General features: G+C 35.3%; 1 protein-coding gene across 1 annotated transcript; it reads left to right on the forward strand.

Moving 5' to 3' along the window:
* The first annotated feature begins 3842 nt into the window (after nt 1-3842).
* On the forward strand, nt 3843-8474 carry LOC140757109 (uncharacterized). Its single transcript, XM_073092642.1, has 4 exons — nt 3843-4202; nt 6869-6978; nt 7612-7737; nt 8340-8474. Exons 1-4 carry the CDS (start codon nt 4133-4135, stop codon nt 8370-8372), a joined length of 339 nt encoding a protein of 112 aa, XP_072948743.1. The 5' UTR covers nt 3843-4132; the 3' UTR covers nt 8373-8474.
* Nucleotides 8475-16633: the final 8159 nt, after the last annotated feature.

A 16633-nucleotide genomic window follows, 5' to 3' on the forward strand; every position in this document is an offset into this window, starting at 1 on the left:
TTCCTACCTGACGTCGGCCATAGATGCGCCGCTACCTGAGGACTAAGCTGGAACGCCTCGGAAAAGTATGCACTGCTGTTAGGCAGAAATAGATGTGGCGGTGGTGCCGCCGGAGTCGAACTACGAGTACAAAGGATTCTACCATCTCTCTCTCTGGTTTGCACGGTGTGGTATGGAAGAGACACTTAACCGAGGCGTTCCAACCCAGTCCACAGGTTTAGCAACACATAGGGCCGACCTTAGATAGGACTCTAATCTTATCTAAGATAGATTACAGATGTGCATGGGCGGCAGTAGACACTTATTATGCCCGTTTGTTTTATTTAATCAATAAAGCTGTTAAAATATGTTTAAATTATTTTTAGATGCAAGCGTGAAAATATTTTTATATACAGGGTGTCCCGTAAGTACCACGACAAACTTGAGGAGAACATAGGTGAGAGTCTGATCTCTCTGGGAAAAAAAAATTACCTTAGTAAAAGTGTCACCGTTTTTGCACTATCAATTGTTTTAGATTTTTTGAGAAATTCAGCCCTCTTCATCTTCTTTCGTTAACTGCGTGTACAAATTTGGTGATGCAGTATTTATTTTTTCTGTTAAATACTATCAGATAGTTGGTCTACCATATTGAAATGCAAATCGGTTAAAAGATGTAAAGGAACCATGAAAAAAATAGGGATATTTTTAGATTTTAATTTTTTTTACTATTTTTCCCCCAACTTTGACTCATCGCGATGAAAAAAAAATGTACTGGACTATAAGTGTACATTGCGCAAAAAAATATGTCCAGTTAATACAGATTTCACAAAGGTACCACACTTACTATTTAAAGTTGAAGAAAAAAAGTTAAGGCCGTTTTTGCATGAAAGGGACTGAAACCAACTAAAACGTAATGATCGAGTTTTTATTTAAATTACGGTTTCTACCGACTCGCAACGCGTCAGACAGTACTAAATTACATAATTACCTAGTTACACACTTAAAAATATCATTCTTCATTTGTAAAAAAACAATTAAGTTACTTACTAGCAAACAAAGTAATACAATTTATTAAGTCAATTATTACCTACTTTGAAGTGTCGTTTTGAAGTGAAACTTCGTACATGCATGTAATTTAAATGACAATACCATAATTTGCGTCTTGGAACTGATCTGATGATGGAGCCAGGATATGGATGGTAGATCTCTTACCAATGTAGCCCAAATTCGAGGGATTTACTAAGAAATGAACCATGCACCTGCTGGCTCCATCGTCAGATCAGTTCCAAGATGTCAAATTATGGTATTGTCATTCAAATTGCATACATGTACGAAGTTTCACTTCGAAACGACACTTCAAAGTAGGTAAAAATTGACTTAATAAATAGTATTACTTTGTTTGCTAGTTAGTTACTTAATTGTTTTTTTACAAATGAAGAATGATATTTTTAAGTGTGTAACTAGGTAATAATGTGATTTAGTACTGCCTGACACGTTGTGAGTCGGTAGAAACCGTAATTTAAATTAAAACTCGATCATTACGTTTTAGTTGGTTTCAGTCCCTTTCATGCAAAAACGACCTTAACTTTTTTTTCTTCAACTTTAAATAGTAAGTGTGAAACCTTTGTGAAATCTGTATTAACTGGACATATTTTTTTATGCAATGTACACTTATAGTCCAGTACATTTTTTTTTCACCGCGACGAGTCAAAGTTGAGGGAAAAATAGTAAAAAAATTAAAATCCAAAAATATCCCTATTTTTTTCATGGTTCCTTTACATCTATTAACCAATTTACATTTCAATATGGTAGATCAACTATCTGATAGTATTTAACAGAAAAAATAAACACTGCATCACCATATTTGTACACGCAGTTAACGAAAGAAGATGAAGAAGGCTGAATTTCTCAAAAAATCTAAAACAATTGATAGTGTAAAGACGGTGACACTTTTACTAGGGTAATTTTTTTTTCCCAGAGAGGTCAGACCCTCACCTATGTTCTCCCCAAGTTTGTCGTGGTACTTACGGGACACCCTGTATAACGAATATTAATTTTAATAATAACATTTAGCAACCCTATATATCAAACTTTTAAGTTGATAATTTATGTCGAATTCGAGGTAAAATGATGTATTTTCGCTGTTATTTTCCTGTTTCGCGGCCTTATCCTTGAAACTAACTAAAATAATATTATGTAGGTAATAGATTATTATACCTAATTTAGTATTATTACAATAGAGAGTATATAAGAGTCCCAGGACTAGAATAGGGCTACGGTATCCCCTGCCTGTCGTAAGAGGCGACTAAAAGGGGGCTTCCGGGGTTGCGGGTGGCAAGAGTGGGAGCTCGAACCGTCCAGCAAGCCGCCGCGTCCGCCGTGGCAGATTAAGATATGGGAGATATCTTACATCCTATAGAGTATCTTAAACCAACCATTTGTTGGGTTCAACCAGGGAAGTCCGTCAGATTATTAAAAAAGATCGTATTATCTATAGTAGCTTAATTACATGCTGAAAACAATAAATTTATAATCTGACGATTTGAGGGCGGCGTTAGAGAGTAATAAGGTTGCAAAAAAAATCTGTACCTGGACATACTTGAGTGCGGTATTTTTTTGAATATAAAGGAAATAATACTAGAAAACGGGTAACATTATAATCATACCACACGTCGATGTAGTGACAAAACACTCATTTAAAAGGAAAATATGTATATACACTATCTGACAGCGCCAATTATTAGCATGATCCCTGAATTTATGAAATTTATGAAATTTATTTATTGCAAGAATGTAGTACACAAAGATAGTTACAGCAATAGAAGTTCGTACATTCTACCATTACAATGGTGTGCAATCATGTCAAATTGAAAAAAAAAAATTTTTGAAAACATTAAAAATAAAATTAAGAAAAGTTAAGTCGTATTAAATTATTACATGTCATTTTTATTCTGTACATTGAAAATATTCATTTATGTCATAAAAACAGTGTTGCATAAGCCATTCGGTAATTTTCCTCTTAAAAATGTTTAAGGTCAGATCTTTGTATTTGTCTGATAATTTGTTATATATTTTTATAGCCATAAGGTAAGCATTTTTTCTATATATTTCTAGTCGTGATTTTGGCATAAATAATCTAAATTTATTTTTGTCTGCATTCCTTCTTACATATTGAGATTGGATTTCAAAATAATGTGGGTGCTGCCTAACAAACAGACAGACCTCACTAATGTACATGCATGCTAGGGGCAGTATTCGATACTTTTTAAATAAAGGTCTACAAGAATCCATATGCCAAGCACCACAAATGGCTCTAACGCATTTTTTCTGAATGCGAAATGCTTTAATTATGTCTACCGAGTTCCCCCACAATAACAGGCCGTATAATAAAACTGAAGACACATATCCATGGTATGCACTGAGTGCTGCTTCCGTCGATACCATAAGCCGTATTCTTTTTATTGCAAGCACAAACCTATTTAATTTATCACAGACATATTCAATGTGCCCTCTCCAGTTACAATTTTTGTCGAGTATTATTCCTAGAAATTTGATTTTCTTTACTTCTTCTATTAGAGTATTGTCATGAACTATATTTAAATTAATATGTCTTTTTTTATACGTTTGGAATTGAATAATTTTGGTTTTATTAATGTTTATTTTTAAATTATTATTTTTAAGCCATTTGGATAATTTATCAATTGTTAAATTTATTTCTTCTTCATAGGTATTATTATTTTTGCATTTGATTATGACTGTAGTATCATCAGCGAACAAAATAGTTTTATGATCTGTTACATTTGTGATGTCTGTGTCATTTGTGATATTTAGAATATCTAATCGTATGTGGGGTTAATTACAGATATCCATGGGCGGCAGTAGTCACTTACCATCAGGTGGACTGCATGCTCGTCTACTACTCCTATATTATATAAACAAACAAACACACAAAAAAAAACACTTTCCACCACGGGCCTCCGATGACCTTAGACCGCTGATGTCATGATAATGTTATCATTAGGTGGTATTTATAGAGATGAGCTGCAACCGACTACTCGTCTGAGCTCAGAAGTTACATCGTCCAGTTTGTGGGCGACCAGGATAAGTGTAACTTGTCTTATAAACAATAAATACCACTTGTTTTGTTTTTAAGATGTCTTTTATAAAGAAAATTGTGTTATTAATATGTATTTTTTGGTGTGTCAACGCGGAGTTTGAGGAAGGTAAGTGTTAGGGCTAGTATTAAATGCAGTCAACTCCGGCGCCACCGTCATACCTTTTTAACACGCTTTTATTAGCTTGGGTTGTACGTTTGTATGTATGTATGTACGTAACAGTAACAGAATCTTTGAGCCCGATTTCTATCCTCTTTGAACGTTCAGTTTAAATCAAAATTTTGAAGAATTATCAAAAACCGATGACAATACACGATTTTAATAATTTTGTACCATTGTGCGTATCAACATCCTCAGGATTAACGATTTTCTAGGCGAGATTTTTCAAGCACCTTCAGCAACGTTCATCGCAAGTTTAGATTGCAAATAATTATTGCTTTTTAGTTTCAATAGGCGTAACTTTTATAGCGTGTTTTTTAGTTTAGAAAATAATAATGTTATTTCCCTATAACTCAAATGTTCTGAAACATATCTATAATGCCCTCTTGTAGAATGATTTTTAGGATTCCGTGCTCAAAGGTTAAAACGCAACCCTCTGCGGTCTGTTCGTGTGTCATTGGGCTTTATCTCTTAAATCGTAATAGATAGACACTTGATTTTTTTACAAACGATGCATAATGGTGGTCGCTATAACAACAAATACTAAAAATTAATAAATAATTATAGTTCAAAAAACTAAAAAACACGCTTTTATGATAAAAGCAACTAAAAAGTAGAAAATAATTTTCAATCTAAGAATCAATTAAGGAACAGTAAATAGTATAATTGTGGAAAAGGCGTGGGGTGCTCCATTTATCAGGGTCGAAAAGCACCCCACACTATTTTTAAAATGTTGTGATTCATCATCGGTTCTGCAGTGCTTTATTTCAATTCCATTTATATAATAAACAACAGAAGTCAGGACTATTCTTGCTCGTGATTTCAATGAAGGTTTAACTTTGGGAATCAGATGCACCACAAAGACGATTTTAATACGAATGCAGGGGAACATTTTCATGTAACAGCCCATGATAAGGGACCTGTGATGACCTTGGAGGAAACCTCAAACGATCGTCTACTCGTGCTAGTCTACAGATACCTCCAAGTAGATTTCTCCATTGCGTTAGTACGAATGGGCAGTCATATTTAAAACAAACAGCGATATTCTACTGTTCCTTTAACGTGAAAGGATTTTTTTGCAAATGGGATTTGATTCCGCAATAAGCATTTCAAGAACCAAAAAGTGGCATGCTTTTGTTCCAATAACCGAAGGCCAGCTTGTAAAAATAACTATTTCTAGTATATATTCTCATTGTAAAGTAGTTAACATTATAAAATAAGATCTATTATACTATTAAGAGTATTATTTCAATATTCTGCTGACAATAAACCAATACGTTACCTCACACTCAGTGCGACATGCATGTACATTAGTCTACCTATCTCCCTAACTACTGGAGATCCCACGATAAAACTTCTAGTGTAGTTTAAATATACTTTTGGCTATATTTTAGGATAAAAAAAGTAAAAAAAAATGGTCGAAGTTTTTGAAAAAATATTTTGAAAATTTCTCTTCCGGTTTTGGACGTGTATTTTTATTTGTTTTTCAAAATAGATTTTTCTATTAAAAAGATTAATTAAGTTTCTATAAAAACTTCTTAATTAAATACTTTAATTAGATTTTTAATGTACGAAAAAATACTTTTAAAAAATCATGTTTTCAATTTTCACCATTCTTTAGAAGCTCATAACTCGACAAATAATTGTTATATAAAAATAATGTTGTATATTCACATTCCTATCCACTGAGAGTATAACTGACCCCAATATGAACAAAATTCAGAGCCTCACTTTTTTTTTCCTGTCCGCTTGGCGTGAAATGCCCCATAATATCGTCAAGTCTTATTAAAACTAAAAGCAGTGACAGCCTAGCGGTTAAGAAACTCGGCCTCTCAATCTAATTTGCTCCCGCGGGTACTCCCCGGACTGGCGACCTCCGACCATCAGGAGGCCGACCGTAGCTCGGTAACGACGCATAAGTACCGAATCACCCACTCATGTGGGATGATATATTTTTTATATTTTTTCATTATTATATTGTGTTTTAAATAATATTATATTATTATGAGTAATATAAAAAATCCGGGGGGTATTTACCACCTGAGAATCTGCCCGGGCAAAGAGGGTACCCAAGAGACCCGGAGGGTATGACCCAGTTGACTGACTGACTCCCCATCGAAGGGTCAGATATTAAAATTCCAGGCGCGCATCCCTGATTTTTCAAATATGTGCGTATTATCACTTGCTTAAACGGTGAAAGAAACCTGCATACCTTAGATATTTAAAAAAAAACGTTAACAAAGGTATATGAAGTCTACCAATTCGCACTGGTCCAGCGCGGTGGTCTATGGCCTAATCCTCATTCTGAGAGACCCGTGCCCAGCAGTGGAACAGTAATGGGTTGATGATAATGAGTACTACTAAAAATCTTTATTTAATACTAGCTGACCCGGCAAACGTTGTGTTGCCATATAAATAAAAAAAACGTTAAGGGTGAACAAGCCTTATCACTTAGGGGTATGAAAAATAGATAGAAGCCGATTCTCAGACCTACTGAATATGCATATAAAATTTGGTGAAAATCGGTAAAGCCGTTTCGGAGGAGTACGGTAACTAATATTGTGACACGAGAGTTTTATGTGTAAGATTATATACTTTTTTATTTTCACTTACAGGAGACATTTGTGACTTCGACGATGAAAGGGGACTAATGGGTACTTGCAAAATTCTACACACTTGCGACTATGCAGTGAAAAGATTACAGATGGACCGGAAGCATGTTCCGGTAATATTTCAAATTCAAATTTAACATTTTTATACCTGTACCCTTACCATGAGTTTTCAAAACATCCCACAATTTTACGTTACGTTTACTCAATCCATTATTCTGTTCTGTTTGCTTCAGCAGACTGAGTAAACGTAACAATAAGTAAGTGCTCAAGTATTTTTGTCTGCCTCACATGTTCGCAAAAAAGAGAGACAAAACATAAAGCGCCATTTTGTCAATTTAGACATTTAATGTTACGTTACTGTCACTATAGTTCTGATACAATCCGCTGGGGGCGCTAATTGGAAATTTTATGGGCAAATACGTAAACAAATACCAAAACAGTCATATTTATCAAAACGTAAAAACTCATGGTAAGGGTCCTGATGATGTTGATCGTGATATTCCTTATAAGGTCAATGGGAAAAAAAATATTAAAACCGTGTATTGTCATCGGTTCTTGATGAGAAACGGCATTGCTAGATGGCGTTAATTATTGAGATAAAGCGCATTTCAAAGTTAATACGAGATTACATTTTACTTTGATTAACTATACAAGTGTAGTTTTAAGTTTTCTTAACTATAATTTATTACATTTTTAAATAATAAAAGATTCTGCTTAAATACGAATAATCTCAAAAACTTTTTCAGACATGTTCTTACAAAGGTCGTACACCAGTCGTGTGTTGTCCAGAGAATAATTTTTTGCACGAACCTGGTATCTTGAGCAGAGATTTCTTGGGGACTACAAATGGAGTTATAACGAACAATAATTTGGTAAGATTCTTGATGATTGATGAACCCTCTCGTTTAACGGAGGCACCACCACGACATCTATTTCTGCCTTACAACAGTATTATAACGTTGAAAGAAGATGGTAGAAACCTTTGTGGTTCGACTCCGGCGGCACCACCGCCACACCTATTTTTGCCTATTAACAGTAGTGTTAAACGCTGCTGTGTTCTGGTTTAACGGATAAGGAAGACATACTTCTCAGAGGCGTCCTAGCTTAGTCCTCAGGGTTAGCGGGGCACCTGTGGCCGACCTCCGGTAGGAATATCTAATCCTATCTGGGGTTGATTATAGATGTCCATGGGTGGTTATCAGGTGGACTCGTCTGCTACTTCTATATTATAAAAAAAAAGAAAATATTCTCACGAATGTATCGACCTGTGTCGATTGGGTCACATTATAGAGAGCATGACATGGGACTCTTCAAAAAAGGTGCAAAAAATGTTTCCTATCAAGCCGGCAATGCAAGACTCTTCTGGTGTTGCAAATGTCCATAGGCGACGTCGACTACTTTCCAACAGGTAGCACGTCTGCTTTATCGTTAGGCTTAAATATAAAAAAATAGTAACGTAAATTTATCTTTTCAGGAACGTCGCTACGATGGTATCGCCCATGAATGAATGAATGAAGAGAATAGTTATGAACCGCAGTAAAATGCACCCCATTGTTATTAAAATTGATTTTCTGGTTTTTAGTTCGATTAGCAATAAAAGCGTGTTCTAATTCGATTTTTTTAATTTTGACGTGACAACGTCTTAAATTAGGTTGCGGCTGGGAGTCACTTATGAAAAAGTGTAACGCCCGGTAACGTTACGATGAGTCACCGAACGAGAGAGAGGCCCGCCGAATGCCTTGCGTCTCTCTCCCACTCAACTATGATCGGTCTGCCGCGCGCGCAGCACTAGAGACTAAACAAAATATATTTCTATAGTTAAAATTTGTGCAATTCTTATTTTCATTCAATTCCTTGTTCCTATTGTGCAATTTAATTATATTCATATCAATAAATATTCTACCGAGAAAAAGACGTTGTCACGTAAAATCTTCGCCCGTAAAACCGACTTTACAGGCAACCATTTTTTTTTATTTATCTATCATTTTTTAGTCTGTGACAAATTCATAAATTGGCGAATTATTTAATCTGATAAGGATAATGGGAAACTGTTATCAAATTATTGCATTGTCATCGGTCCTTGATGCAGTGGCGGATTTTAAAAAAATTAAGGTCTTGGCTGTACAGTTTTTGCCGCCACTGCTTCTACAATTGTCATGTCTTACATTTTTTTTAATCCAAAAATTTCGTTGAAATTCCACATAAAATATTATTTAGGTATATTTTTGAGTCAAACTGGATAAAACTAGCACCAAACAGAGAAAAATGGCATAAATTGGAGGAGGCCTATACCCAACAATGGGGTTCCTATAATATAAAATGAAAATTTACATTAACAATTATAATAAGATTTACTACTAACATAGAGTTAAGAAAATACAAAATAATTGCAACTGTTACAGTCTAGGTTTATAGGAAAAATAAAAGGCTTTTTTATTTTTTATTTTTTTTTTATATTTTTGAGCTAATCAAAACTCAATCATGTATGAGCAGGTTAATGTTACATTGTTTTCGTTTTTCGCCTCGATTTGTTCGGGTAACCCGGGTAACTGAATTAATTGAAGAGTTACCTATAATGTGCTTGGTATAGAGAAAATAAATTCGTATATGATATAATTTAATATGGTATTAGTATTAAGGGAAAAATACGTGATTCAGTGCGCGTCTCTGCGTGTATGTTGCATGGAATGGAGAAGGGAGGGATTCAAGAGTGTTTTATGATTAACTACTAGTATGATTTTTGAATGCAGGCAAAATAAAGAATAGATTCTTTGGTTTTGTAAGATTTAGTTATCATCTTCCATGGTATGTTCAGAGCAAGTCCGACTCCAATAATTTGTATGCGAATCGTCTTCCCTCCTTTCCTTGCGAGTAATGTCCAACCACTTTAGTCGCCCTATTTCATTTAATGGGAACCTAAAACATACACAAAAATACAAACACTACACAGAAACAGTATTAGAAAAAATATCAACTTAAACATCAAATTAATAAATATAACTTTCAAATTAGTAAATGATTTGTGATTAGTTTCTTACGATATATATACCAATAATGTACCTTCTGGACTATCTGTTTCTTTTTTTTTTTAATTTAATTATTTACTAACTGAAAAATATTTACAATTATAATTAAACTCACAGAAAATAAAAAGAAATAAATTAAACTATAAATATAAAACAACTTATTTACAAAATTTACATATATACAAAAATGAAAAACAAAAATATAAAAACAAAAACACTACCATAAAAAATTGTCACCATCACTGTCTTTGGGCAGGGTTCCCAAGACGCTGGCAGCATTTCCTCTCTGAATTGCTATACCAATCCTTTGAGCGAAATGTATGCCAGCTCTCGGGTCCCCAGAGACGTCGACCAAACGAGTTGACAGCTGTTTAAACAGCTGCCAAGCATCCGGACCCCATGGACCCAAAGTTTCAACACCAAACGCCACAAATATATAGTTATTGCATAAACTAATATATTTACAACGTTTGGTGCTTTCAGCAGCTGTAGCCGCCGCCCCCGCGCCAGAGGAAGACGCCTGGAGGTGAGAAGGAGCCAGTGTGTCGACACACGTAGCGTCCCACACTAGCATCCTCCCCCTCTTCCAGGGTATTAAAACTATCTGTTAATTTAATCTATGAAACATGGATACGCACAATTCATAACGCTTCTCTATTACACTTAGTAATTTGCCCATCTTTTTATTCGTTCTATTATCTGTGACATATATTTACGCTAAATTTAATTTAAATTTTTGAAAGATCGATAATAACTTCTTGAAATTGAAATACTTACGCATGATAAATGATTCCACCTTGGGTGATTTTTCCGCTGTAGTTTGTCCAAAATCTCATGACACAAGACGACATTTTTAATCGTTTTTCAACACAGAAACTTTGACATAGACACGTCCGTTCTGAGAGGCGCGCGGCCCGTGACTAAGTTGTCATAGGCCAATTAACCCATAAATCATGTGCCAAATTTCGAACGTGTATGACTCATCTACGTCTTTATTAGTAGTATATCGATGATAATTTAGTATTATTACAATAGAGCTAGGTAGTCCCGGGACTAGAATAGGGCTGAGGTATCCCCTGCCTGTTGTTAGAGATAATTAAAAGGGGCTTCCGGGGTTCCGGGCGGCAAGAGTGGGAGCTCAAATTCCAGCAAGCGAACCCGGGAAGGACGGCGGTATGTGTGGCCGTATACCGTCGTAAACACTAGATGATGGGAGGTGCGTAAATTGTTCAGGACTCCAGTTGTGTTCCATCGGAGATCCCGGAGTTCTCCACCAAGCGCCAAGGACGGCCACCGGGGGGGTTTTAGTACGGTAAGAATCCCACATAACCCCGTGTCGCTCCCACGGCACCGGATACCTTTTGAAGATATCCCCCTCGTAAATATAAGAGTCACAGTAACCATTATTCATCCTCATTCTATCTAAACGTTGTCTACCTAGCACCGAGCAGGTGTAGTTAATAGTTATACAATTCGTCATAATCGTAGAACAAAGACGGATTTTGCTTTGTGATATTTGAACTGTCTACCTACTACGTAGTAGCTATTCAGTAGGTATAAGAATCGGCTACTATCTATTTTTCTGTTTTTCCCTTCACATTTTTTTATGTATATGGCAACTAAACGTTTGCCGGGTCGGGTAGTATTTTTTTTTTGTTTCGCATTATTTTTTTTAATTTGTCAATCTATAAAGTTTTATAAATAATAATCTTACCTCATTTTGTTATAACAAACACACTATCAACTGCTTTGCGTCTCCGACCTTTCTGACCTCAGAAACTGGGCGAAAATACTGTTATCAGACTTATACTATGAAGTTAAGGGTTGTCACTTGGATACATGCATGTGATAGCCTAGTGGTTAAGAAACTCGGCGTCTCGATCGAGGGATCCGAGGTTCAAATCCCAGGCACCTCTGATTTTTCAAAATTATGTGCGTATTAGAAATTAATTATCACTTGCCAAAACGGTGAAGGAAAACATTGTGAGGAAACCTGCATACCTGAGAGATTTATAAAAAAATATCTCAAAAGGTATGTGAAGTCTACCAATACGCACTTGTCCAGCGCGGTGGACTATGGCCTAATCCGTCTCATTCTTAGAGGAGACCCGTACCCAGCAGTGGGACAGTAATACGTTGATGATGACTTTTTTACATTGATCTTTTTATAATAAAGGAGTAGCAGACGAGCATGCAGTCCACCTGATGGTAAGCTATTACTGCGCATGGACATCTGTAATCAACCCCATAGGATTAGATATTCCTACCTGACGTCGGCCATAGATGCGCCGCTACCTGAGGACTAAGCTGGAACGCCTCGGAAAAGTATGCACTGCTGTTAGGCAGAAATAGATGTGGCGGTGGTGCCGCCGGAGTCGAACTACAAAGGATTCTACCATCTCTCTCTCTGGTTTGCACGGTGTGGTATGGAAGACATACTTAACCGAGGCGTTCCAACCCAGTCCACAGGTTTAGCAACACATAGGGCCGACCTTAGATAGGACTCTAATCTTATATAGGATAGATTACAGATGTCCATGGGCGGCAGTAACCACTTATTATGCCCGTTTGCTTTATTTATTTACTCAATTAAAATATGCTGTTAAAATATGTTTAAATTGTTTTTAAATGCAAGCGTGAAAAGATTTTTTATATATAACAAATATTAATTTTAATAATAACATTTAGCAACCCAATTATATCAAACTTTTAAGTAGGTAATTTATGTGGAATTCGAGGAAAAAGATGTATTTTCACTGTTATTTTCCTGTTTCGCGGCCTTATCCTTGAAACTAACTAAAATAATATTTTTATTGATTTTATTTGATTATTATACCTAATTTAGTATTATTACAATAGAGAGTATATAAGAGTCACCGTCCCTGTAGTCCCAGGACTAGAATAGGGCTACGGTATCCCCTGCCTGTCGTAAGAGGCGACTAAAAGGGGGCTTCCGGGGTTGCGGGTGGCAAGAGTGGGAGCTCGAACCGTCCAGCAAGCCGCCGCGTCCGCCGTTACAGATTAAGATAATGGACATATCTTAGAGTATCTTAAACCAACCATTTGTGGGGTTCAACCAGGGAAGTCCATCAGACTATTAATAAAAAATCGTATTATCTATAGTAGCTTAATTACATGCTGAAAACAATAAATTTATAATCTGATGATTTGAGGACGGCGTTAGGGAGTAATGAGGTTGCAAAAAATCTATACCTGGACATACTCGAGTGCGGTATTTTTTTTTAATATAAAGGAAATAATGCTAGAAAATATCTGATAGCGCCATTTATTAGCTTGGACCCCTGGAAAGTAATGGTGTATAACAAACTAAAGGAAAAGGCTAATTTTATGGAAAATACATGATTCTTCATACATTCTCATTCTATTTTTTTTCAAATCGTCAGTATAAAAAACCCCTCCACTAAATCGTCAGATAAAGGGTTATGATAAGGAAAACATCAGCTGGAATTTCCTGTATAATCTGTATAATCTTCAAAGAGTCACTGACAGTCTTTCGAATGGGCAACTCATCTGAGGTAGCTTCATATCCCCTTTGAAAATCTAATGCGCTGGTTACTTTTTTTTTCATTTTTACCTCTCGTATGACTGTCCCAAACCAGCAGATAAACATATTTCCAGCATCAGAGATATATACTCTATCACTAACCTGTCGCGCCTTGAGTATGTCTGACTCTGCTTTTTACATCTTTCGAATCATCTAGAAACTATCCCCACGGTGAATCGAAAAATATCACACAACCTTTTCTTCACTCTAACGTGTAATCTACACAATCGTATAGGTCCTAACGACGCTCGAGTTTCTACCCATTTAACATCATGGGCTCCCCTACTACTCGTACATTTCGCGGACAGAAACACAGATTCATTAACTGCAAATGTAACTTTGTAATTCTATATAACTTATATAGGATACAAAGTTATTTAATGTAGTTGGTGTATCTAGATAACTGGACAGAAATTGCAAAATATTTTAGTTTTTCCATGAGTTATATACTAAACGCTAATTGTATTCTCAATTTTAACCTTCTATGTCTGCTAGAAGTGCCTTAAAGTTTTGATGATCGGTCAGTCAGTCAGTGAGTGAGTGACAAAATTACGAACTTTGACTACTTGTAATTCTTAAACTACTGGTTCAAATTGAATAAAATATACCGTGTCTATACAATGCTTGCTTGGCTCCTGAAAATTCAAGCTTCTAGCTTCATATGCAACGAAGTTACAGGGGGTCAAAAATGGGCCGAATTGCTTCGAGAAAAGAATGCTACGGCCGTGCCGCTTTTTTTGGCTTTGGCTCGACTTGGCAGAGGCACTGCCGTGCCTCCTGATATATGACAAATTGCAGCTGACTCGGACATCGGGAAGTGGTTGAAATTTGCAAGATCTCATTACAAACACTGGGACAGGTGAAACTAATTAAAAGTTTGTAAAAAATTTTTACATAGAAGTCGGTTTTATTATTTTGTAAAAATTTTTTTTTCACCCTTTTTAGTGATGATATGCTAACGTTTGTATTAATATTATGTAAAATTGTATAAAGGTGATCATGAATAAAGGTAAGGTCTGAATTCATACGGATTGGACCCACCCGCTCGCAGGGCGCTGCCGCGCCCTTCTCGCTTAGTTTTATTTTGTCTTATATGTTCCAACCTAACCTAACCAATTCAATACGAAACACTATAGGCGAGGCTTTATGAGATACTAATTATTGGGTAAATAAATCAAACTAGGTGGTAAAACTCTGCGAGTGAACCGGTCCAATTTACATTAATTCAATAGTTAAGAAAAGAAACAGGAGTTGAAGGTCAAATTTTTCATCATATGTCTCTGTCTAGCAACTTCATTACAACAAATGTATATTCTATATACTTTACATGGGCGGCACATCTGCATCATCAGGATTGAAGAATTGAAGGTCATATCTTCCATCATATGTCTCTACTCAAAGACCTCATCATATATTCGTAAGCTCCAAGTGCCTAACTTGTATGATTGAGGCAGGAGGCACTTCTGTATTATCAGAGTTGAAGAGTAGAAGGTCAAATTTTCCATCATATATCTCAACTTATCGATTTTATTAAATATCCATAAGTTCCAAATGCCTAACTTGTATGATTGAGGCATGAGGCACTTCTGCATTACCAGGGTTGAAGAGTTGAAGGTCAAATTTTCAATCATACCATGTTAACCTAGATACTCAATGTTCATTTTAAGTTTCATGAGTTGAGTGGGCAGAAGGTAAGTTGTCATAAAATATGTAAAAAGCAGGGGTAGTGATGATGTGTTCCACCCCATAACTTAAATTCTAATAATCAGAGCATACTAATGTTAAGGTAGGAAAGTACCGCAACGAAACTCTCTTTCATATGAAAAAAAGAAAATTAAAATTGGTTAAGAAATACTCGACTTATTCAAGTTTATATGAAATCGGGTTTTTCCAAGTTTCCGGGAAAACTGGCGGAAATTTTCAAATTTCCTCGAAACGGTGACAATGGTGCATGAATCATGTCGATCGGTCGCGGCATCGTGAAAAAATCGCCGAACAAACATAAAAAAAAATATATATATACTCGTATATATACGGTCGAATTGAGAAACCTCCTTCTTTTTTGAAGTCGGTTAAAAATAGGGTTTATTTCTACCGAATAACAGCAGTGTTAGGCGCTGCTGTGTTCCGTTTTGAAGGGTGTGGTAAGGGAGATACTTTTCCGAGGCGTTCCAGCTTAGTCCTCAGGGGTAGCGGCGCATTTGTGGCTGACCTCAGTTTGTGAAATTTATGAAATGAAATTTATGAATTTATGAAATTTATGAAATTTATGAAATGAAATTTATGAATTTATGAAATTTATGAATTTATGAAATGAAATTTATGAATTTATGAAATTTATGAATTTATGAAATTTATGAAATTTATGAAATGAAATTTATGAATTTATGAAATTTATGAAATGAAATTTATGAATTTATGAAATTTATGAAATGCAATTTATGAATTTATGAAATTTATATAATTTATTTATTGCAAGAATGTAGTACACAAAGATAGTTACAGCAATAGAAGTTCGTACATTCTACCATTACAATGGTGTGCAATCATGTCAAATTGAAAAAAAAAAATTTTGAAAACATAAAAAATTAAATTAAAAAAAGTTAAGTCGTATTAAATTATTACATGTCATTTTTATTCTGTACATTGAAAATATTCATTTATGTCATAAAAACAGTGTTGCATAAGCCATTCGGTAATTTTCCTCTTAAAAATGTTTAAGGTCAGATCTTTGTATTTGTCTGATAATTTGTTATATATTTTTATAGCCATAAGGTAATCATTTTTTCTATATATTTCTAGTCGTGATTTTGGCATAAAAAATCTAAATTTATTTTTGTCTGCATTCCTTCTTACATATTGAGATTGGATTTCAAAATAATGTGGGTGCTGCCTGACAAACAGACAGACCTCCCTAATGTACATGCATGCTAGGGGCAGTATTCGATACTTTTTAAATAAAGGTCTACAAGAATCCATATGCCAAGCACCACAAATGGCTCTAACGCATTTTTTCTGAATGCGAAATGCTTTAATTATGTCTACCGAGTTCCCCCACAATAACAGGCCGTATAATAAAACTGAAGACACATATCCATGGTATGCACTGAGTGCTGCTTCCGTCGATACCATAAGCCGTATTCTTTTTATTGCAAACACAAACCTATTTAATTTATC

This window comes from Epargyreus clarus, unplaced genomic scaffold (genome assembly GCF_041222505.1).
Source record: "Epargyreus clarus isolate Ecla_fem2 unplaced genomic scaffold, WU_Ecla_fem_2.2 ptg000052c, whole genome shotgun sequence".
NCBI lineage: Eukaryota > Metazoa > Arthropoda > Insecta > Lepidoptera > Hesperiidae > Epargyreus > Epargyreus clarus.

Bases quoted from the DNA above. Each gene is read 5' to 3' on its own strand.
- LOC140757109 (XM_073092642.1), top strand. From the start codon at position 4,133: ATGTCTTTTATAAAGAAAATTGTGTTATTAATATGTATTTTTTGGTGT. The intron at 4,203-6,868 runs GTAAGTGTTAGG...TTTCACTTACAG, and splicing joins CAACGCGGAGTTTGAGGAAG to GAGACATTTGTGACTTCGAC. The intron at 7,738-8,339 runs GTAAGATTCTTG...TTATCTTTTCAG, and splicing joins TTATAACGAACAATAATTTG to GAACGTCGCTACGATGGTAT.